Consider the following 24,476-nt stretch of genomic DNA (forward strand, 5'->3'; position numbering starts at 1 on the left):
CAGGAGGCAGGAGGATGTGTGTGTTTTATATGCAAATACTCTACACAGTTATATAAGGGACGTGAACATCCTCGGATTTTGGTATCCGAGGAGGTCCGAGGACCAATCTATGGATACTGAGGGACGATTGTATGTACATAAATGTAGGCATTGGCATACACATTTATAATACATTTAGAATTTGCGTTCTGTTTATGAAGCAGCTAAAATATCAGGAAGCATTTAAAGGAACACTTTTGGTAATATTTCTTCCCTTTTACACCCAAAAGACTTACAGTAGGATCTCTAGAAGTACAAAAGAAAAATAAAGGAAAAGAGGTCTAACAAAATAATTGAGGAGGACCTTTTCCCTGTGTGACCAGATTTCCGATAAACTCAGAGCCTGGGCTATGCTGCTTGCTCCCTCAGAAAGACAACTCCTCATTCTCTAGCACGTCTTCCAAGTTACCAAGCGTTACTTTAACTTGTAAAAGACAGCTGGTTTCTTCCTTTTTGATTTAATGAATCGCAATGCTACACATCCTGTTTTCCAATAACATATTCAAGACCCGGTCCCAGATTCCCACAACCCAGCCTTGGTTGCCTTACTAACAGCTGCCTGCAAGGCTGGCCCTGTGCCCCATGTGCTCATACAGTGTCATGTCTGGGCAAGCAGGGACCGCCTGAAAGGGTGAGAATGAACAGAGATGGCAGTGGGTATCTGGAGTTAGAGCAAAGGTGAGGTTTTAGGTTTCAGTAAAGTAGTAAAGTTTTTTTCAGACCTAAGGAAAAGAGGCCTTCCAAAGCCAAATATAAGGTTTATTTTTTAATTACCCACAACTTGGATTATTCATGCCATAATTCCCTGCCACCAGAATGAATGATCAGGAAGGAAGGACAGGGCATGTCTGCAGCAGTTTGCAGGATAGAATCCACGATCTCTCCTCAGAGAGGACCGACTCGGCTACAGCCTCCCTCCCAGCAAGTGCCTCAGGAATGATGCCTTTAGTTCAGCCACCACCTGCTGCTCATGTCCCTTGTGTGGGACTCACCTGCAGGAAAGAGCGATCTTATCTGTCCATGGGCATCACACACATTGTTTTTCGTTTCCATATTTATTGTTGGGGTAGATTGAGGAGTGGTACTTGCTTATATTTATAAATGCTTTACTCCTGATCCATAGCATTAGAACATACTCCGTTTCACTTGCCCTGGGCCTGCTTGTTCTTTTAAATTAGAATATCAACATTTTTGTGGAGTTCAGTTTAACATTCCCCCATTCTCACCTAAGAAAACCCCAGTGAGCTGGGCTCCCTGGAAGTGGTGTAGGAAACAGGGTGTAGGCTTTTCAGAGTGGTTTTGGATTAGTATTAGAACTTTGTGTCCTCTCTCTAAGGTAGGTAGGATAGAAGTTAATTTTATACTCGTCCCAACTTCTAAAACTTGAGTCTTTTTCTTCTTTAAATGAACATTGTGTTTGTAGGGTCGTGGATGTTCTCTAATGCTATGTGGTTGTAATGGAATGGGGCAGGGGATGCAGGGAGGGAGGGTGGATGGTCACCACTTGTTGGATCTTAATGAGAAGGTTGGTGGTGTCCAGAGGTAGCCAATACACCTTATAATTTCAGATTGTCACATGTCACTTGAATCATCTCCTTGAACTAGACAACCCAATCCTCTCTTAAGATAATTTGCAGTAGAGGACAGAGTGGTCTCTTAACATTTATTACAGTGACATGTGCATTGGAATGACTTGTGGACCAAATTCCAAACATTTCCTCTTGGGTAAATTATGTCTGAAGTTATTTGAAATTTTTCTGAGAAAACACACCAACTTTTAAAGCCTTACGACTAGATAAATAAGGTGGTTTCTGAAACACAGTGGGCAAGTAGTCTGTAGAATGTCATTAGAATCATTATATCACTGTCACTGGTCCTGGGGTTGCCAGGCCTTTTCTGATTATCAGATGCAACAAATGACGTCCAATTTTATTGACCAGTTTGGCTTCAACGATGAGAAGTTTGCAGATCAAGATGACATTGGCAAGTGAGTATATTTTCCTGCTTCCATAATTGTTTCCTATGCTCCCGCTCTTTGTGAGACATTTTGTGATTTTCCTGGATTCTTGGAAATTGTCTGCATCCATGAGTCAGGAGGAACTTAACCTTCCAGGTTAGTTCTAACCTGTCCGGACTTGCAGCACCCAAAGGACAGGGAGGAATTAGATTGGTCTCCCACTAAGAGGAATTGCCTTGGGGCTTGACCTGTTTCACAGAGGTTTATTTTTACTAAAAACGTAATTTATTCTTCTGCTATTTAGTGATTAGTGTTAGGTGGCAGAACTGAAGCAGGAAGTCCCTGTGTTACTTCCCAGGTTTGAGCAGCACCTTCCCTTACAGCACACAGTGAGGGTGCCCTTCTCTAAGGTACTCACCATAAGGCAGAGTTGGGTTGTTTGCAAGAGCCAGGCAGCCAGACCACACTCATTCTGCAGTCAGGGTGAGAGGAGCACAGCGAGGGGCATTGCTGGTGCTATAGAAAACTAACAGGTAGAAGCTGTGTGGTGATCCTCAGAAATGGAAACAGACAGTCTAGCATCTTCCCGGGGGGAATAAAGTGTTTCAGAGATGGGTAGCATGGCTCACTGAAAACAAAGTTTTGAATGTTGGATGGCTGCTCTCACAGGAGACTCCCTGACGACGCTCAGGAATACCAGATTGTTGGGGTTCCTCGCAATAGTTTGTTGAACTGCAGCCAGTGGAGGCTGTTGTCCATCACAGCTACAGTTAAGGCATGGGAGAAACTAAAAGACATTCCAACACACTGTCACTGCCATTTAATAGGCCACGGTGGCATCCTGCACTTCAGGCCCCACTGTCAGCCGCAGGAGTGGAAAGCTGTCAGTAGCCCTGAGAAACCCAAAGGGAGCATTCATGTCTGAACCCCAGGGGCACACACACTGGAACCTGTAGGCTCCCCACACAGCATCTCAGCACATGCCTGTCTGCACTCGTTAAATGCTACTTGTTAGGATTCCATAGTCTAAAATTTGTATTGGGGGACTTAAAATACAATAATGATTGATTAGAATAGGTCTTTTAAGATGATAAGATAGCCCCACCTATTAAAAAATTATGTTACCAGGCTCTGAATTTTTTTACTCCTTACTTTTTTCCTAATGATGCCGTATTCAAGACTAAGATTTCAGGGATATCTGCGTATTTTATATATGACTTTGGCTATACCTGGAGAAGCTCAGGCTCCACTGTCAGCCGCAGGAGTGGAGCTTTTTATGTTTTGACTTGTTTCTTTGTGAGTAACCTTTTTCCTGGTTATGGAGCCATAGTTGTCCATGGATGTTAAAAATCTTTTATAGGATGTCTTTGAGGGTGTGTTTATTGTTTCTCAAAAGGCTTCTATTTCAGCCTTCCCGTTTAAAAAAAATATTCTCTCTTTTTAAAAAAAATATTTTTTTTGTTGATTTTTAGAGAGAGAGGAAGGGAGAGGGATAGAAAGATAGAAACATCGATGAGAGAGGAAGTCATCAATTGGCTGCCTCCTGCACGGCCCCCACTGGGGATTGAGCCTGCAATCTGGGCATGTGCCCTGGCGGGGAATTGAACTGGCAACTTCTTGGTTCCTGGGTCACCACTCAACTGCTGAGTCACACCAGCCGGCCAGCCTTCCCATTTTATATAAATTCCTTAATTTCAAAGGAGGGGGTATCATTTAATGCAAGAAGGGTGTGTGTTCTTTTAATGTATACAGATTTTAATGATAGTGTAAATATTTTAAATTTGGGAAATTTCATGAATACTGTTTCTGTGAGTCTAGATAATTAACTATTTCTACACTTATATTTTATTTACAGTGTTTCTTTTGATCGGGTATCAGACATCAACTTCACCCTCAATACAAATGAAAGTGTAAGTATTAACTTACAAGTGGGAACTGGGTGAGTCAAGCTGCATATGGGTGCTGTGTACACCAGGGGCTCTGGGCCAGCAAGCTTCATCTTCGATTGGTGCTTTTTCACCCTCTCACATGGCCTGCCTGGCCCTGTGGCTAAGATGCACAGGGCTAATAAAACCAGGGCCACTTGTGATTGCAGTGTAGACATTTAGCTTCAAAGAATGCAGTTTGATGCTAGCCTGCTGCCTTTTTCTGCTGTATGTCCGCAGAACTTGGGCCAGATCAGCACCGGCCTCTTAGCCCCAAGCAGTTCTGAAACACCAAGTCACCCACATCAGCAACTGATCTAGTGGATTAGTGTCGCTTGAATGGACACAGTCTTTGTGGTTGTTAATCCTCACCTGAGGATATTTTCCTATTGACTTTTAGAGAGAGTGGAAGGGGGTGGGAGACAGAGAGAGAGAAACATCAATGTGAGAGCAAGACATCGGGATTGAGCCTGCAACTGAGTAATGTGCCCTTCACCAGAACTGAATCCGAGACCCTTCAGTCCGAGGGCTGATGTTCTATCCACTAGGCCAAACCGACTGTGCGACACAGTCTTGATGTTTAGGTTGATTGGTGTGAGAGACCACCGGTTTATTGGCTGGTGTGATAAGGTAGTTGGTGCTCGTCACTGCTTAGCTGGGCTGGAAAAGCAGAGGAAACACAGTTGCTTTTTGTGTTCCCAGAGACCTGAGACTGCATCTCAGGTGGCGGGTGTTTTACTAGGTGAACGTGCGTCCACTAGGACAGTCCTGCTTGTATGCTAGTTTTGAGTCCAGTCTTAGTGGGGGGACTTTTTGTCATTACTTCCACGGAGGCTGACACTAGATATTTGCATTTTATTTTGGTGTATGCGAGCAGCACTGTTTTTTAAAGGAAATAGAAGAATGCAGTTTACATTGTTCACTTTGGAAGATTTGAGCTTTAAATTTTGTTCTTTTCCTCCTCTCATTTTTACTTAGGGAAACATTGCCCTGTTTGAAGCATGTTGTAAGGAAAGAATCCAGCAGTTTGATGATGGCGGCTCTGATGAGGAAGACATCTGGGAGGAGAAGCACATTGCATTTACACCAGAATCCCAAAGACGGTCCAGGTAAAGCAGAGTCTGTTCCATTAGCAATAATATCCAGTGCATAAAGCAAAGATTGTTCACAGGAATCATTGTATCCTCTCCAAAGCTTTTGTCATGATCAGAAATATCCTGGATAACTGCTGTGAGCTGGTGCTAGTACTTACATCTGTAGGGTGATAGGAGAATGGATGAATCAGGGTGACCTGCTTGAAGATGCTGGGTGTGCTTATGTGTAGTTCGTGAAAAGTTGTGACATAGCCTCTCCTGACTGGGAAATGATGCCTAGGAATGTGGTCACAGAGTGCTTTGAATAACTGTTCCTCACCAGTAATAGCAGTAGCTGGGTTATGGGTTGTTCCTTACATAGACTGTTGCCCCAAGGATGGAGAAGTTGTTTCTAAAAGCTAACCTAACTTGGGGAGACAGACTCATGTCAATTGATATCCATCAGAATCAGTTCAGTATTTTTTCTCCCCCAAATTTTTAAGTCACTGTATCATAGGAACCTAAATAGATTTGCTTCTATACACAGGGAGTTCTTGTTACCTGAGTATTCATTGTCAGAATCTTTATAGTTAAGAGAACAACAGCTGAATGTTGGTGTACCTAATAACAGCTTCAAAATACATGGAGAAAAACTGATCAAACTGCAAGGAGAAGTAGACAAATCCATAGTCAGATATTGATAAGACAATAGGCAGAAATCAGAAAACAGTACTACCAACCAGTCTGGCCTTCTGGACATTTGTGAAGCACTCCGTCCAACAGCAGCAAGACGCACATTCTTTTCAAATGCACATGAAATAGTTATTCAGAGAGACTGTACTTGGGCCATAAAGCAAGTTTCAGTAAATTCCCAGGTTTCAAGTCATACAGAGCATGTTCTCTGACCCCAGTGGACTTAAGTTAGAAAGAAATATAGAAAGGTCTCTAGAAAATCTCCAAATGTGTGGAAACTAAATACCTCGTAATGAGTTAAAGAAGAAATCAAAAGGAAAATTACACAGTATTTTGAATTGAAAGAAAATGAAAACACAGCCTATCAGTATTTGGAGGGTGCAGCTAAACAATACTTGAAGGGATCATTTTAGCCCTAACTGGTTATTTTTTCAAAGAAGAAGCATCTTGAATCAGTGATCTCAGCAAACAGAAAAACAGTAGAGAAAAATTGTTATCAAAAGCTGTAAGATTAATTAAATTGATATACCTCTAGATAGAATGATCAAGAAAAAAGAGAAGTTACAAATTACTGATATCAGGAACGAGAGATCTGACATATTACAGACTTCACAGATACTAACTAAAAGGATAATAAGAGAATCTTATGCATAGCTTTATGCCAGTAACTCTGACAACTAAGATAATCTTTGAAAGATACAAACTACCAAAGCTTGAGCAAAAAAGATAATCTGATGAGTCCTGTATCTCTTAAAGACCTTTCTGGCCGAAATCGGTTTGGCTCAGTGGATAGAGTGTTGGCCTGCGGACTCAAGGGTCCCAGGTTCGATTCCGGTCAAGGGCATATACCTTGGTTGCGGGCACATCACCAGTAGTGGGTGTGCAAGAGGCAGCTGATCGATGTTTCTCTCTCATCGATGTTTCTAACTCTCTATCCCTCTCTCTTCCTCTGTAAAAAATCAATAACATATATTTAAAAAAAAAAAAAAGACCTTTCTGGTGCATTCCCCCCCAACCTTTCAGGGAGAAATAATACCAGTTCTATACATAAACTTCCAGAAATATGACAGGGAGGGTATAGTACCTATCTCATTCTATGAGATATTTTTTAATCTGTACCCGAGGATATGTTTATTGATTTTAGCGAGAATGGAAGAGAGAGAGAAACATTGATGTGAGAAAGAAACATCAACTTGCCTTTTGAAAGCACCCTGACTGGGAGTAAACCCACAACCTAGGTATGTGCCCTGACCAGGAATTGAACCCATGACCTCCTGGTGTCCAGGATGGTGCTCCAACCTGTAGGGAGCGGTTATAGGGTTAAGCCTCGGACTGACCTGCTGGCAAAGCCGCAAACAAGTCCCAGCTTAGAGGGCACAGCCCTCTTAGCATAATTAAGCTTGACCTTATGATGCTCCTTAGATCCTTCCTGGGTAGCTAATGGGCTGTGGGAGGTGCAGCAAGTGCTGCCAACACAAGTGAAACTCACAAGAACATTGTAACTATGGTGACCACTACCTTGTTTACCTCTGACCATAAAATAAAGGCTCAGCTTGCAGTCTGGATCTTTTTCTGTGGTCTCAGCCAAGCACAGAAGATCCACCTAGACCCAGCTTATTTTCTTTGTCTGTCTTTTCTTCATCCTTCGCCGGCTCCCCTCAGGCTTGCCGAACCCTTGGCTGTGCTGGCGCGGCACACCAGCCAACTGAGCCACACTGGCTAAAGCCAAAAAGTCCTTTTTAAAACTTTAGCAAATAAATGTGACAATAATATATTAGGGCCAAGCAGGGTTTATTCCAGGAACACAGAGTTGGTTTGGTTTAACATTTGAAATTCAGTCAATAAACATGTGGCTGAATCCATCATGAGAATTCCTAAGAATTCTCAGCAAATGGAAGATAAAAGGGAATTTCTTATTTTTATTTATTTTTTTATTTTTTTGTTTTTTGGAATTTCTTTTTAAAAATATATATATATTTAATTGATTTTTTACAGAGAGGAAGGGAGAGGGATAGAGAGTTAGAAACATCGATGAGAGAGAAACATCGATCAGCTGCCTCCTGCACACTCCCTACTGGGTATGTGCCCGCAACCAAGGTACATGCCCTTGACCGGAATCGAACCTGGGACCCTTGAGTCCACAGGCCAACGCTCTATCCACTGAGCCAAACCAGTTAGGGCAGAAGCGAATTTCTTCAACCTGATTAAAATCTTCAACAGTGAACCTGCAGTTAGCATCATTCTTAATGGTAAAAGACCAAAGGATTTCCCTTCAAGATCAGGAACAAGACATGTATATCTGTTTTCACCACTGCTCTTCAATATTGTGCTGGAGGTTCTAGCCAGTGCAGTAAGTCGGGAAAAAGAAAAGGCACCTAGGTTCGAAAGGAAAAAGTAAAAATATATCCACAGACAGCATGTCTCTCAATGTAGAAAATTTATTGGAATCTACAAAATGACTACTCGGACAATTAAGAGGCTTTAGCAAGATTGCATAATACAAAGTCGATAAAATTGTATTTCAATACACTGCAACAAACAGAATCTAAATAACTACACAATACTATTCAGAGTAACAGCAAAGTATTAATTGCGTAGGGATAAACCTGGCAAAAGATGTGTAAGATCTGTACACTGAAAATTACAAAACAGCTGAAAGAAACCAAGGCTTGATCAATGATAAATGTTTATGAATTGGAAGACTCAACATAGTTAAGAGTTCAGTTTTCCCCAAATTGGTCTCAATTCCGTGCAATCCCAAACAAAATTGTAACACGTTTTTTGGTAGCTGTTGACAAGTTGATTCTTAAACTCGTGTGAAAATACAAAGGATCTGGAGTAGCCAGAACAGCTTTCATACAGGATGAAATTGGAGACCACCATGACCTGGTCTCAAGTAATTAAGACGAGGACTGGGTTGAGGGACAGAATGGAGCCCATGAATAGATTTTTAGACAGCTGGTTTTGATGGAGGTGCTAAGGCAATTCAGCGGAGAAAGGGTGGACTTCGGAACAAACCATGCTCAACAGTTGGGCATGTGTATGCAAAAGAACAGCTCAGTGCACACTTCAGAACTCAAATGGGCCATAGACCTAAGAGTACAACTATAAAACTTAACACTGGAAAACCTTTGTGACCTTGGGTTAGGCAAAGATTTCTAAGATACAACACTAAAAACACTATACATGAAAAAAATTTTAGTGAGTTTAAATTTAGCAAAACTAAACCCTTCTACTCTTCGAAGGACACTACTAAGAGAATGGAAGGACAAAGTATACACTAAGAGGAACGCTGCAGCCGCCTGTCTAAGAAAGGACTTGTAGGAGAGGCAGTGAAGCACTCAGAACTGTCATGAGAAAGTAGACAGTAACCCGTTTTTAAATGCACTGAAGACAAGCAAAAACGTCAGGAAAGAAGGCACGTGGGTGGCAAAGCAGCAGGAAGGAGGAGCTCAGCACCCTTGGTCCATAGGAAAAGTCAGGTTGACACCACACAAGGTACCTCTGCACGGCTGCTAGGTCACGCGCCACATCTTAAGCAAGGGTAAGGCAGCACCACCACAGAGCCGAGTCTTGAAGTGATGTCAGACAGAGGAGCTGTTAAGTGCAATGTGGTTTTCTACTGTCGAATGACCTGTAGAATTTTCTGGTGGCTGATAGGCTGCACTAACTTATTTTGGCCCCTTTTTTCCTTAGCTCGGGGAGTACAGACAGTGAGGAAAGCACAGACTCTGAAGAAGAAGACGGGGCAAAACAAGACTTGTTTGATTCCAGTAGCGCCAACACAGAGGACAAGATGGAGGTGGACCTCAGTGAGCGTGAGTCGCCTTATTCTTCCGCGCGCATGTGTTGATCTGTGTTGAAATAGTCCTTGAGACACATGTCATTTGACCGGACCTGCGGGAAGGAGCTTCTTCTCTTGGTGTGGAAACCCCTGTGTGAGTGTAGAGGGGCCATGGCACCCTGTGCCCCTGGGTGCTTGTGCCGAACGGGAGCGGCCACAGCTGTGGAAAGATGAGCCGGTGTTGTCACTTGTAGAACATGAATGCACTGAGCCAGACGAAACACCTTAAAGCTTAAACAGTTTTAAGTGGGGGTTTTCAGAGTTTATTTGTGAATCTTGTAACCCTAAAACTCCCTTATTTGTGTCCTGCTACTTGCTAAAAAGACTTGTGTTAGCTTGTTTATTAAAATTAGTTAACTTCTAAGAGTTTCAGGTGAGATTTCCAAGCATTCGGGTATCGTCCCTTCTTGGTATCAGTGCAGCCCTGCCACACTCACCCAGCCTTAAGGGCAGGACGCATGGAACAGACCCTAATTCAGAACCTACGACGTGCAGGCCCTCACTGAGTCCTCAGCTGAAGCTCAGTAAGTGGGTAGTCCCTATCGGAATTAAACAGGTTGGGTAACAGGCTTGGGGAAGTTAAGTAACTTGCCGGAAGTCACAGTAAGGTCTTTAGAACTGGAACATTTCTGTTGTACACGGGTACGTCCCAGTCTCATGCCTCTAGGATAGTCTTCCTAACAGTTGGTAGATTCCCTAGCCGAGCATGCCTCCCTACAGCCTGGAGATCCCCCGTGTGCTAGGAAATAGCCCTGAGAGAGAACACCAGCTGACAGGATTGGGGATACAGCATAAGCACTGGGAAGGGAAAGCATATGGTGTGCACTGGACACAAGTATCAGCCTCGTGTCATCTGAAGGGGCACATCTCTGAGGAGGTGACATTTAAACAGACCTGCAGGTAGATCCAAAGTTGGCAGGCAGGTGGCATGGAGAGGCACCGCAGATAGGAATCAGATGCCCATGCAGATCCCGCCACCCCCACCCACCTCTGAAATCAGCCCATGTCTGCAGGACTTAAAAGTAAATAAAGCTTCTCTCTGTGCTCTCACAGCTTCACTTCTGACACCAGCTGGTGGGCTTTCCCACGTGGACCGCATCTCCAGCCCCAGCTGGGCGTCCTCCAGTTCAGTTCAGATACTGTCTATCTGGAGTTGGAGTGGATCTCCCACATCGGATGTCAGTCACAGTGAGACACGGGGCCTTTGTGCTTCCATCCAACCAGCTGTAAACAGGGAGTTCCTGTGACCTCTTTGGGTTCCGTTATAGCTCACAGAACTCAGAAGAGCACGTTACGTGCTGTTACCAATTTATCACAAAGAATATTTTAAAGTATACAAATGAGCAGCCAGGTGAAGAGATGACTAGCAGTCTGGAAGGGTCCTGAGCACAGGAGCTTCTGTCCCTGTGGAGTTTGTCATGGGCCACCCCAGAAGCTCTGACCCCTACAGTGTGGGTTTTTATAGGGCCTCCATGAAGTAACTCGTTAAATCATGGCCATTAATGAGTAGCTCAACTTCCAGCCCCTCCTCCCTCCTACAAAGTTGGTTTTCTTGGCATCCAGCCACCAGTCAGCTCATTAGCATATGGAAGAAACCATTTCTGAGATTAGGATGAGAGAGGAGGGACCAAATACGTTGCTTATTGTGTTCCAGGGATCCTTTCTGGTGTCTGTGCTCACTCCAGGAGACTAACTCCAGGAGACTGCAGCGGGCCCTTACTCCCTTAACAGTGAGGCATGGGACCGGATGCGGATTAGGAAGCATTAAGGTTGTTTCCAATTTACTGCAGTTGAATGAATAGCCAACATATTCTTTATTTTTAATAAACTTTTATTTTGGAATTATTTTAGATTTACAGAAAAGTTACAAAGATTTTTACAGGGAGTAGTTTCCTTTCCCCATCTTCCTAACAATGTTACTATGACCTTGGTACATTTGTGAAAACTAAGACGTTAAATTAGCATATTCTTTCATGTGTAGCTTTGCATCTTTGTGTGATATTTCTACTGGGGGAAAAATCTCCGTGGGAATTGCTAAGGCTCAGAAGGCACTGCAGTTTGTGCCACTGCCCTCCAGGTGGTGGTGCCCTGCCCTCCTACCCAGTGACTGGGAGAAGGGGATGCCTTCCCCCACCACTCCCATCTTTTTTAATCATTGCCAGTCTGTTTCTGTAAAATATCTTGTGTTATATTGAACTACTGAAGTGTTCTCAAAATGAAATTCCTCCCCTCTTCAGCACCCAACTGGTCAGCCAACTTCGATGTCCCCATGGAGACAACCCACGGTGCTCCCTTAGACTCTGTGGGCTCTGACGTCTGGAGCACAGAGGAGCCGATGCCAGCTAAAGAGACAGGCTGGGCCTCTTTCTCAGAGTTCACATCTTCCCTGAGGTGAGCATGGGTGCCAGCTCTCCACACCTTCCCATACGAGAACTGGGATGATGTGCTTTGCCGTAGGCACCACACACCATTCCAGTTGGATATGGTGCCTTAAACAAGACTAAAAATCAACACGGGGGTACTGCCACAGCTCTGAGTTGCCAGAACAGCAGTCCCCACCCTCCTTCCTTTCACCAGAGCAAGCTGAGGGAAGAAGGGAGGGAGTAGATCCTGCACCAGCAGCCTGGGAAGACCTGGCCCCAGCGAGCGAGTGGGCCGGGTGCTGATGAAAATGGCATCTCCCAGGCCTGCTCCGTCCCCACCGAGCTGTCAGGACAGGACTGAGGAGAGAGGAATGAAGGGAAGCCAAGGAACTGAGAGGCCCCTCTGGAACATGATGGAACAATGCAAAATGAATTGAATTTAGTAATAACATGGACTTCTATCTCACCTGTAGCTCAGCTAGTGCTGTAAATTAAGGGGTGTAACAGGTACGCTGTCAGTCTTACTTGTATTCTCTCTTTAAAATATATATACATAGGTTTTTTAATTGATTTTTAGAGAGAGGAAGGGGAGAGGGAGAGAAACATTGATTGTCTGCCTCCTCCACATCCCCTACTGGTGATCAAGCTTGAAACCCAGGCATGTGCCCTGACTGGGAATTGAACCAGTGACCTCTTGGTGCGTGGATCGATGCTCCACCACTGAGCCAATAACCAGCAGGGTTATTTGTATTCTCGATGACAGCAACCTGTCATTTCGTAATTTTCCTGAATAATATTGTCAGCATTTGAGTATTTATCATGGAATTCGTGTCTTGTTAGGCTCAGTTTGATTTGCAGAACATTTTTTATTTTGTCTACTGAAAAGGTGAGTGAGCAGCTACCATCTTAGACAAATGAAAGAGTAGGCTAAAACCCATGTTGCTTTATCCAACTCTAAGTAATTTGTGGTAAGTAAGCTACTATTCAGCAATAAAGTAAAATTGGCGGAAAATGTCTCCAAAATATGAATTATCTTACCAACCTCACGCCAATCCAGAACAGTCAGGTTTCCACCTCCTGCTCTTCTCTGTCTTCCTCACTGGATGATAGATATTGTGAAGCGCCTCACTTCCTTCCCCTTGTGCACAGCTCGGGTTTTCTCAGTCCGTGTCCTAAGAGGGTGGGGCCCTCCGGGCAGTTCGCCTCTACATAAGTCGGGGTTTTGGTAGAACAGACACGGAGATGCTGTTGCTGCTGTGCAGTGTGCACCATTGCTGTCCCGGCCCTGGGAGCTGGTGATGGTGGTGAGGGAAGAAGCTGGGGCCCCTAGGGACCTGGGAGAGAGAAGTTCCTGCGTTCCTGCCTTGCTGAATTTGCAGATGCTTGCCTGTGCGTAGATCCTTGTATCCCTGGAGTCTGTAACCAACTGCTGGTGCCTTCCCAGCAGAACGGAACTGACTTTCAAAGGATTTTTTCTGAATAATGGTAACAGAAGGCTATTACCCACTGCTAACATGTGCATTTTCTCTTTTCTAAAAGTACAAAAGAGTCTTTAAGGAGTAATTCTCCAGTGGAAATGGAAACCAGCGCTGAACCAATGGACCCTCTGACTCCCAGTGTCGCTGCGCTGGCCGTGCAACCGGAAGGTGTGTGCAGAGAGCCTGGGTGCACATCCCGCGGGCCGTCATTTCGTGGTTGTTCACGTTTTAACGTACGCTTAGTGTTCTAGGTTTGAAAAGGTGACTTTATCCCATAGCAGGTTTATAATAAAACCGGACTTGACTCTCTGTTCTTGGGCTCAAGAGCTCAAAGTAGCCAGGAAAATGAGATGGTGGGTCTCATGTTCACCGGGGAACTGGAGAAAGGAAATGGGGTGTTCACTTTAGAACCACAGCATGTTGAGCTGTCAGTCCCTCAGCCCATCCGTGTGCAGAAAGGAAACAGGTCTTAGCCTCTAGTACCCGGGGAAACGGCCAGAGTTAACGTGCGATCCAAGCTCAGCCTGTGCCCTGTTCTTTTGTCCCGTGGGTACTTTGCTGGACATGTGTGTGTATCCGGTGTGGTTCAGGCTGTGGGCCTATTTTCTTCTCACCTTATGAACAGACAAAATGGTCAAGGGGATCCAGTGAGTTTTCTTGTTACTCAAAATGCACACATTGTTTCTTGCATGGGCCCTGAACTGTTTTCAACCTGAAGAAAGGGACTTGGGGAGGTTGGGGAAAGAGAGGCGGTTAGTGAATGGATGTGAGGGAAAATTGGTGGTATGTGGAGGGAACAAAGAAGTAAGTCCTGTGAGGCAAGAGCTGGATGGAGGAAAATGGGGGACATCTGTAATACTCTCAACAATAAAGATTAAATAAATCAAATATTAGAAAAAGGATAAGTTCTTAGAGAAAGGAGGATACAGCAGAGGGCACAGGAACCAGGGGGCAGGGAAAAGTAATAAAACCAGTACTAATAATGCTTTTATTTGTCATTCTATTAAACATTTTGTATAGATGACCTCACTTTATCTCTCAACAATTCTGTGGGTGAGATCAGTTACCCTGTTTTGTGGTTCAGAAAATTCAGGTACCTGTTAGGTGCCTTACCCAAGGGTTATGCAGCTGCTAAGTGGCTTTTGAGTTCAGTAAATCTGACTTCAGAGCCCAGGCTTACAAGCACTAGACCAGATGGCTCCCTATGATATAAGAAATAAATCATCCACAAGGAACCACAAGTAAGTAACTTGGAAAAAAAGAATGGGACCCAAGTGGGATAACTGAAAGAAAGAGGTGAGTGAGGACAGGGCAGTGGATACACTGTGTGCACTGTGGATAGGAGTGGGGGGACTAGACTCTTTCACTGCCTCCTGCCCTGTACTGTAGGCTGGAGAACATTAGGAACAGCAGAGTCTGCTGGGGAAAGCTGGGTGTGTGAGCTCGTACGACTGGGGGTACTCACTGGTCCTGTGCTGCAGCAAACCCATGAACGTCTCCATTGGGCATTGTTAAGCCTGTGCCCATCAAGAATTGTCCAAGGCGACAACAGGCAAACCATCTCTCTCTTGAAGCAGGAGAATGTCACATTGGGTGGATGGGTCTACACAGTTCTTGTTTGGTTTTGGTGTGGATGACCGTCAGCTGTGTGTGTGTTTTTCAGTGACAGGTAGTGTGGCCATGGAAGCCAGCTCTGATGGAGAGGAGGATGCAGAAAGTACAGACAAGGTAACTGAGACAGTGATGAATGGCGGCATGAAGGAAACTCTCAGCCTCACTGTAGATGCCAAGACAGAAACTGCAGTCTTCAAAAGGTAACCAGGGGCGAGATCGTACTGGCAGCTTCAGGTTGTTGGGAGGATGATGGAGGAGAAACTTCAAATATTAATGTCTTTAATTTGGTTCAAATGTGGATTCAGACATCAACCTGACATCTTTCTAATGTCTGTTCAACTCTATAAATCTTAATGAAGAGATGAAAAGTTTGAGTCCCCAAGTGCCCCGCCCCCTTCTGGTAGTATTTAGAAGACTGTAGTTTCAGTCTAGCAGATTCAAAATACATGAGTATAAGAAATTGGCGAATCCTTAGTCATAGTAGGAATTGACTTGTATACAACCCATCACAAAGGTTCAGTATCATACTGATCGTTTTCTTCAGACATCATGCAGGCTTTAGAATTCAGTAGCAAAATGATAGCTTTAAAAGGTATGAAAAAAACTTCTCTAAACTTGTAGACTACACTTAAATCAATGCTTAGAGCTTTGGTCTCTCTATTGTACAGAGCATTTCACCTCACAAGAGAGGATGCTCCCAACTCATTGTGAGGCCACTACAAAACAGCATGAAAGAGGAAAATGAATTATAGGCTAATGAGTGGGCATAGATGCGCAAAACTTAGAAGCTAGCACACCAAATCCAGCAATGTTTTAAGTCATGACCAAGGGTATATCTCAGGAATGTGAGGATATTGTGGCATTGTAAAAATTTCAGTTGTATTTTAAAAAGCACTTGATAAACATACTCTGAAATATCTGTGGAATAATAAAGGTTGCCAAATGGCTTAGAGAACCATAATAAGGAAGGTGAAATAAAGATACTTGCCCTGGCAGGTCATGCCGCAAAAGTCACAGCAATTAAAATTGTGATGTTAGCACGCAAATAGGTGAGAGGCCAATGTGATGGGGGAGAGAGCCCAGTAACCACAGGGATGGCTTAGTGGGAGGGGTGGGTGGGAGGGGAGTGGTGGGGAGACCATGAAATCAGAGCCTCCCTGCCCTCCATTCAAAGGCAGTTCCTGCTGGGTTATATGCGCCCACGTTTGTGTGGTGCTTTAACCATTCATTGATTTCCCTCAAGAACCTGAGAGGTTCAATGAGAGTGGGTGTCCTCCCACTCTTCGGGGGAGAAAATGAGATTGGAGTTAAGTGATATGGCCAAAGTCTCATGGTTGTTAGAAGAAAATACAGTGTATCTTTCTGGCCTGCAGCAGATTAAGACTTTTTAAAAACAAAACGAAAATGTCCAGAAGTATAAACCATGATGCAAAGGATAGACTTGGACTGCATCAACGTGAAGAATTTCTGGCTCACCCTAGTCGGTTTGGCTCAGTGGATAGAGCGTCAGCCTGCAGACTGAAGGGTTCCGGGTTCAATTCCGGTCAAGGGCACATGCTTGGGTTGCATGCTCAGTCCCCAATAGGAGGTGTGCAGGAGACAGCCAAGCAATGATTCTCATCATTGATGTTTCTATCTCTCCCTCTCCCTTCCTCTCTGAAGTCAATAAAAGTATATTAAAAAAAAAAAAAAAGAATTTCTGGCTGATAAAGTACTGTAGCCTAAGTCAAGAGGCAGATGGCAAATCGAGGGGGGTAAAGGTTACAGTATCTAAACCAGAAACTAGCATTTTCTATTTAATTCCTATAAACCAGTAAGGAAAAGGTAGAAAACCCAAATCAGAAAAGGGACAAAAGATATCAGTAGGCAGTTTATAAACAAGGGAAATCCAAAAGGGCTAAAAAATTTTTTAAGGAAAGATGCTCAAAAAGCAGCTGCCACCTGACGCCTCTCAGAGCCTCGCGGGAATGTGTGGACGGTGCTGAGTGCTGGCGGGCTCTGGGCTACAGCAGCCCCGCCGTCCTGCTTGTGGGATGCGGACTGGGCTTCCTTGTAGATGGAAGGGTGACCTCCTTTCCATCGCTGGGAAATGCCGGGCCGTCCCCTGTGGCCCTGTGCAGTGGCGTGCATTGCCCTGTTGTACACAGAGACATGGAGGTGGAGGGCAGTTCAGCACTGGTTGCTGCGAGAAGCAGGTAGAACTAGAGGTGCGCGCCTTGGGGGCACTGTCAGCAGGGACAGATGGACCTTCCATAGTGTGCTCATCACAGAGGTGATACACCAGGCGTAAATTCAGTGCCGGTTGTATGACTCACAGTACACATCTGCATTGACTGCATTTTACAGGAATGAAATGCAGGGAGGGGCAAAATAGGTGGTAGTTATGAGTACATGAAAGAGTATATTCTAGCATTATTACTTATTAATTACTCCATTATTTTCCAAAGGAACACCTGTGTGACAACTCAGGGTAGCTGCTTTGGTGGTCAGGGAGTGGGGAGTGGGGATGAAGAGGAGTAATGAACCAGGCAACTCAGATTGTCAACAAGTCTGTAGACTTCAGTTCATTTTCCCCCTCATCAATTGACCTACCCATCTGAAAGCCACCCCAGAAATCATCCTAAAATTAGGCTTTTCAAAGGCAACCTCCAACTGCCCTTTAGTTCAGTTTAGTGGCATCTTGATTGTGTCAAAATGGAAATCCAGACAGAATAGGCAAACGTCTGAAATTTTAGCCCACAAACAGTTGAAAGCATTTGCTTCTTGTCTTTCTTCACCAAGAGCCATCTGAGGGGAAAATAACCCTTTCGTGTTCCGCTTCCCCAAGCCCTCTGACCCCTCCAGCCCATTTCTGCCTCTTCTGGCCGCAGATCTTGGCTCTCTTCCTTGAGGGTGTTTGTACTTCTCACTCGTGGTTGGAGGACAACTCGAGAAGGTCAGGTGCCCTAGAACCTGCTCCCGTGACCTCAGCCAGCAAGCTGATGGGGGTCTGTCCTACTGACGGTTTGAATGGTGGGCTCAACCCAAAAGCAAAATGCTTAACTAAAGACTCATTCCTTCAAACAGGTTCATTTGACACCTTCACCGAGTCTGCAGATTTGCTTATGTGCAGTCGTGGATATATTAGCCCTACCCCTCATTATAGGAGTGTTCTGAAACTCTTGTACATTTCTTTTCTGTTTTGCACACTTGGCGTCAGAGTGTTGAAATCCTACCGGTATGTAAGCCACAGGGGCCGTTCTTTATCAACGCCAGCTGCATCACATCGTCCCTTTCAGATCCCTCCTGCGTGATCCTCTCCTCCTGTGGTTTCCCAGTCACTGTCTGTGCCCCTGTGTCCCTCATCTGAGCATGCTCAGCCCAGGGCTTGTGACTCCATGGCAGTCATGACCCCAGAGCCATTGCATGATCCCTCATCCTCCACTCGGCGCTGGCACTGCGGGCTCTAATGCTGCCTCTCGTCCTCTTTACCGCAGCGAGGAAGGAAAACTGTCTACCTCTCAAGATGCTGCTTGCAAACATGTGGAGGACAGCCCTGAGCCGGCTGAGGCGAAGTCTGCAGCCCCCCGGCCCCCCAGCAGTAGTCCTGAGCAGAGGTAACCACCCGCTTTCTCAGGTCTGCCAGGCCCAGCTCTGGCTTTGGCTGTTGGCTCCTGGGCCCTGGGAGGAAAGTTGGCACAGGAGGGCAGGGGGAATCATTACAATTGTCCTGGAACAGTCAGCGACTTACCTCAGCAGTTTTCTCAGTCCTTGTGGAATCAGGGTGATTGAGCTCAGAACTTAGAAATAGTATCTCCTTACCCCAGAAGTTGAAAACTGACCATTTTTGGAGATTCAGTAACATTGCTGGCTCTTTAAGAAATTACCGTAAATGGCCCTAACCAGTTTGGCTCAGTGGATAGAGCGTCGGCCTGCGGACTGGGGGGTCCCGGGTTCGATTCCAGTCAAGGGCATGTACCTTGGTTGCGGGCACATCCCGAGTGGGGGGTGTGGGGGAGGCAGCTGATGGATGTTTCTAACTCTCTTTCCCTCTCCCTTCCTCTCTGTAAAAAAAATCAATACAATTGTTAAAGAAAAAAAAGAAATTACAGTAAATGGAAGGGTCTCTCATGCTGGCATCCCCCCCTTGTGTTTGTTTTTGATGAGATGCTGAGTGGAGACTGATTGAGCCGTCCAGGATTGGGTTCCCTTAGCGAAGGCAGCCAAGTTCTTGGCTCTGTGGAGTCATGAAGCCGCCAGGCACGAGAGGCTCCTGGTGCCTGTTTTCCTGTGGACATGCCCATGTGACTCACTCAGAGAACTTTCCTGGAGACCCTTTCGTATGTGGAGCCAAATACTCTCCACTCTGATGAGTCCATGTGTGGTTTGGTTTTTGTAAAATACTTTATCTCAAGTGTGAAAGTCCCATTACCAGATTTTCTTCCTGGTCGCTTTCTGCTTAGGCCAGGCCAGAGTCCCGCCACCGCCGCATGGCCTCACAAGCTGATCGGGGGCAGCCTAGACGCCCCAGAGCTCCGCCAGGATGAGGACTGATCCTGGGACCACAGGGACTTTTCTCAGCACTTTTGATTAAATACTTCTATGTCTGAATATTCTTCCCTAAGGAATAAAATAACTCATAAAGTCATTTCACACAAGTTGTGCTTTCTCCCTCGGCAGCCCCCTCCCGCAATCTAATCATTTTGGAGGTAACATCACCAGTGGGGCCAGCGGGGCACTCTCCGTCCACTGGTCAGCAATCCTCTACAGCAAGCATGTCAAACTTGTGGCCGGTTTGACATGCTCTACAGTAGCAAACTGCCTTTGTTTCTCTCGTGGAAATTATAGCCAGAATGAATGTGATTTTTAAATATATATTTTTTTGCTTATAAGACAAATTATGAGAACTATTTGGGCATGTTGGCTCTAGTGAAGGCTTTGGGAGGAAGAGGCACTTGACACTCCAGCTTCAGAGGATCCAGCCCCAGCTGTGCTGCTGAGGGTGAGAGCAAGTCACCTTTGCCTGGGTTTTCAATGTATGTTTTTGATAAAGGCCCTTTGTAGGTCTGATGCCTAATCATTGGTCATCTCTCTGGTTTCTACTTACAATTCTCTTGATTTTGAGACGTGTCTAGAAGGCAGAATAACCCACGTCTGTCCCAATTGGATAGTTGCTTCAGGAGTCTGGCTTTGGCCTCTCTGACAGGAGAGAGAGGTACAGGAGGCTGTGGGTGTGTTTCCTAGGCTCTCTGAGTGCAGAATTATTCACTGGGAAACCCGCTTGCTCCTCCTCCCTTCTGAGAACCCTCTGGTATGAAGAGCCCGCCTCAAATCTGCAAGGCAGAGGCGTGGAGGAAATGCGGGGCGAACCAGTGGAGGAGCTAGCATCACTGTGTCCATGTGGGCATTTGTCCTTTCGTCCTTCCTTCAGTATAGGGCTCAGCGTGGCAGCTGTTGGTCAAGCCTGAGGAGAAAGCAGTAACAAAACAGACAGACAATATAGGGAAGCATAGGAAAGGTGCTAAAGAATAAACAACTGGGCAAAGGAACAGACATCCCATTTTAGATAGGCTGGCGGGCAAGGCCTCTGAGAAGGTGACATTTGAGCAGTTGCTACAGCAGGGACAGGGTAAATTTTCTGATGTGTCACATTTGTGTTCTTAAAGCAAGTTATGCCAGTGTTGAAGATAAAGAGCCACTTGGGACTTTTCGTATGTAGTCTTCCCCACCGTGGCTCCTGTCACAACCAAACATTGATGGAAGTGCCCTATTGCTCGCAAAGATTTGCAGCACCACAGAATCTTATTTTTCACTGCTGTTCACCAAGCATGTCCGATACCTGTGCCCGCCAGCATGCTAAGTACTTGGCACACATTGTATACTCATGAACACCTGGCTGGGGATTATTGTCCCACTCTTACAGGGGGAGAAAACTAAACTGAGAGGGTAAGGAATTAACTAAGATCATACAGCTTGTAAATGGTAAAAGGGGGCCCTAGCAGGTTTTGCTCAGTGGATAGAGCGTCGGCCTGCAGACTGAAAGGTCCCGGGTTCGATTCCGGTCAGGGGCACATTCCCAGGTTGCAGCTCGATCCCCAGTAGGAGGCGTGCAGGAGGCAGCCAATTGGTGATTCTCTCTCCTCATTGATGTTTCTCTCTCTCCCTTCTGAAATCAATTTTTTTTTAAATGGTGTAAGGCGGGGAGGGGCGGGTAATGTGCCTGGCTATGTCTTGTTCCAGAACTCTAGGTTCCTATTTCTGATATAGGGAGACATCAGCAAATATAAGTAGGGTGCAGCTGACTTCTTGACTCTGTTATGGTTAGCAGTGATCTGAAAGCATCTGTTTGTGAATGTCCATGCTCGTTCAGAAGAACTTGTGTGCTTCCCAGTTTGCCCTCCAAGCATCCTCTTGCCCAACTCCCTAAGATTTGGGTAACACCCTCCAGAGTGGCTGACATGTTCAGGTTGTCGTTTTGGCAGGAAGGCAGGCAGACGTTCTGATTCTGTCAGCACCTTGTCCAGATAGTGCCACCTCCTCCCTCCCCACGGTAACCTCACATTGCTGTGTGGGAACATTTGTTACAGTGCACACCTTTTCCTGTTGATTTGAGAGGAAGAAACGGGGATTTGTTGTTCCACTTACTCATGCATTCCTTGGTTGCCTCGTGTATGTGCCCCGGCCAGGGCGCTGCAGTGCATACCTTTGTTTGCAACAGTTGGTCCAGTTGACAAGCTTTTCCTTTTTTCCTCAGTAGCAGAATCCTGTTTTTCAAGTGAAATTTTATGTGGATTTCAGTACATGGAAGAGAGAAAAGACTGTAGTGAAGGAGGGATGAGCAAATGGCCCCGAAGGTTCTGGGAGCAGCAGTTCAAACCACGGACCTGGACTGTGCTGAGCGGCGCGCTCCCCGGGAGCCTGCGTGGTGCTGCCCTGGCCAGTGCTGGCTAACCGAGCTCAGATGAAGCTTAGATGCTCTTCAGTTAGAGTTTCTGGAGCTTTAGATGAATTCATTTATGAAGCATTTCATACACAACAACCAAGTGCCAGGCTTAGTGCTAGGCACGGCACAAACGATATTAAAACACACCTCCACCCTGGAGAGCTAAATGAAGCTAACTTTCCCTCTCACATTCTGCCTAATGCCTCAGATATCTGTCTTACTGCGTAGGACTGACCAGCCAAGCGTGCCAGGCGACACATCCGTGAACGGCCCTGTATGATGAGTGACCTCTGTGCTGCTGACTGAGGACTGCAGGCCGCCACCATTCAGGGCTCCGGGGCTTCAGTTGGGCCGCCAGCGCCCCTGCTGCCTCACTCTGCAGGGGATCAGGACCAGCAACCTTTCTACTCGAGATGCTAAGACATTGTACAGAGAAATTCGACGTGTACAAATATTGCACATGACAAATACCAAGAATTTTTGCGTATGTTTATATTGTATTGTTCTAAATAATGGGTAGCCTGTGAAATAAGATCTTGCCACCCATGTAATAATAGTAGTAATACTATAGTTAAAATGGCTGTAAGAATAGTTTTATAAAAGTGAACACAGAGCTATTGTATTTGAAACATAACTATTTGACAATTATTAGTGTGACCAAAGTATTAGGCAGTTTTCATACATTTTTCACCTTGTACAAAATTCTGAATTCATTTTCTTCCAGGTCGGCAAGGAGTAAGTAGTGGGATTGGAACGCCCTCTGAGTGTTATTTTGGTTGTTCTTAACTCACAAAAGTGATTTTGAATAAGAAATACTTGGTGTTCTTTTTATAACCAGTTTTTGATTGGTAACTGTTTTTTCTGTATTGTTTAAAATGGATCAAAAATGTAAGTCTATTGGTAGAGATGAGTATTTATTGCTACAACTTAGTTGATGAATTGATGTTATTGTAAAGCCATATGTTCTGTTAAAGTCTTGTTTGCTTGAAATGATTATTCCTGCAGGTGAAACACTAGAATTTTTTGGAGTGTACATGGCTTGTGGTTTGGTTTTCTTTGTCTTTCGTTTTTGTTTTTTGTTTTGTTTTGGTAGTTCATCTGCCTTTTTAACCCATTCACCAAAATTTCCCCTGTTAACAGGCATCACCAATGAACATTTCCGAGCAGTCTGCGAATTTAACATACCAAGATCATATTAGGCAAGTCCGTTGAAAAATGCTCGTGCTGCTAATGGAATTAGAGTGCGTTCATTTTACTGGCTAGTGTTTAAACCTAGAAATCAGACTGTGGCACCTCAGCATGTTAATTGTTTTCTGTGCCCTGTGAGGTTTTCACTCGTAAATTCTCAACCAGTCTATTTTTTTTAGAGCTGGTCTATGTATATATATATAGTGATTATGGATACTAATTCAATGTAATTTATAATTTTCTATGTCAATATAAAAATACATCACAGCCTTCAAACAGCTGAAGCAATATGTTGTATATTGCGTACCGTCTGGTGAAAGGGTTAAATGACTTCACCTCTTGCGATTTTAGATGCAAATCAGTTTTTCATTTCTGTAATAGAAAATTATTCACCTATTTTTACATTGTTTGTTTTTCCTGACCAGTATTTAAAACCAAAAGGATATTCTGAGAAATGGCCAACAATTTTTTTAGAAATAGCCTCCCAAGCAACGTGCCTAAACATTACATTGCATATGGAAATAAAAGAATCAAACATCTAATGCCTTCTTTTTTGTTTCCTTTTTATTGTACGTGGTGCGGAGGCTCCTTGCGATCTTTACTGAGCAGACCTAGCACTAAGGGGCAGTGGAATCTGGGGTGTCGGGGGCAGGCTGCGGGTGCCCTCGGCCTTTGTGCGTCTCCTCCCTCCTCAGGAACCTCTGTTGTGGCTCCTCTTCCAAGAGACTGTCTCGTGTGTTCCCCTCTGGATCGGTACTCCCGATGGATGGACGCGCTCTTATCTTACCTGGTAGAGAGCTTTGCCAGCAACACCAGGGCTTGGCTCCAGGGTGCACATGCTGTCCCATATGGGTTGGATTTGGTTGGCATCTTCGTCCCACCCAAGGTAACAGTGTCTTATTTCCCCCTCCTAATGCTGATGAAAGAGCGTCGGAGTTTTCTTTGGGGCTGTGTTTGGTGTTGCGTGTCTTATGTGCAAGGAAGGGCACGAAGATGGCAAGAACAGAGCCGGTTGGCCAAGCATGTCAAACTCAAAGGCTTACGGCCAAATAAACAAGGTTTAAGTTTATGTGGGCCGCAAAAAAAACAAAAGCTTCAATTTTCATAGAAATGTAGGTTTATTTCTATAGAGAAATGCTGAATACAAAGGGCTGAAATAAATGAGTCATTGTTAACATAAAATAATAGGACATTTTAATAATTAATATTTTTTCTTGAACATTAACTTACCAGACACTGAATAACGGCACAAATTAATCAGTGTAACTCCATCCACCACATCCAGAGGCAGAGAAACAGCCTGGCGCCCAGCCTTCCAACGCACCAGGAGCTGGTGCTCAAGAGCAAGAGGAAGGGGAGGCCGAGGCCGTGATTGGCTGG

At 44.9% G+C, this 24,476-nt stretch overlaps 1 protein-coding gene across 8 annotated transcripts in view; it reads left to right on the top strand.

Moving 5' to 3' along the window:
- PPP6R3 (protein phosphatase 6 regulatory subunit 3) overlaps positions 1 to 23,657 on the top strand; it is a 76,514-nt gene extending 52,857 nt beyond the window's left edge. For 4 of the 8 annotated variants that reach the window (XM_079787810.1, XM_079787808.1, XM_079787809.1 and 1 more), the window contains 9 exons: positions 1,929 to 2,026; positions 3,852 to 3,906; positions 4,900 to 5,030; positions 9,384 to 9,505; positions 11,769 to 11,922; positions 13,434 to 13,540; positions 15,036 to 15,186; positions 18,463 to 18,582; positions 22,137 to 23,656. In XM_079787810.1, coding sequence (XP_079643936.1) covers positions 1,929 to 2,026; positions 3,852 to 3,906; positions 4,900 to 5,030; positions 9,384 to 9,505; positions 11,769 to 11,922; positions 13,434 to 13,540; positions 15,036 to 15,186; positions 18,463 to 18,582; positions 22,137 to 22,188 — 990 coding nt within the window. In that variant the 3' untranslated portion in view covers positions 22,189 to 23,656. Of the gene's footprint in view, positions 1 to 1,928; positions 2,027 to 3,851; positions 3,907 to 4,899; positions 5,031 to 9,383; positions 9,506 to 11,768; positions 11,923 to 13,433; positions 13,541 to 15,035; positions 15,187 to 18,462; positions 18,583 to 22,136 lie in introns of all 8 variants that reach the window. The other 4 variants (XM_079787806.1, XM_079787807.1, XM_079787812.1 and 1 more) reach the window with 4 other exon arrangements.
- The last annotated feature ends 819 nt before the right edge of the window (positions 23,658 to 24,476 follow it).

This window comes from Cnephaeus nilssonii (genome assembly GCF_951640355.1).
Source record: "Cnephaeus nilssonii genome assembly, chromosome: 13".
Classification (NCBI taxonomy): domain Eukaryota; kingdom Metazoa; phylum Chordata; class Mammalia; order Chiroptera; family Vespertilionidae; genus Cnephaeus; species Cnephaeus nilssonii.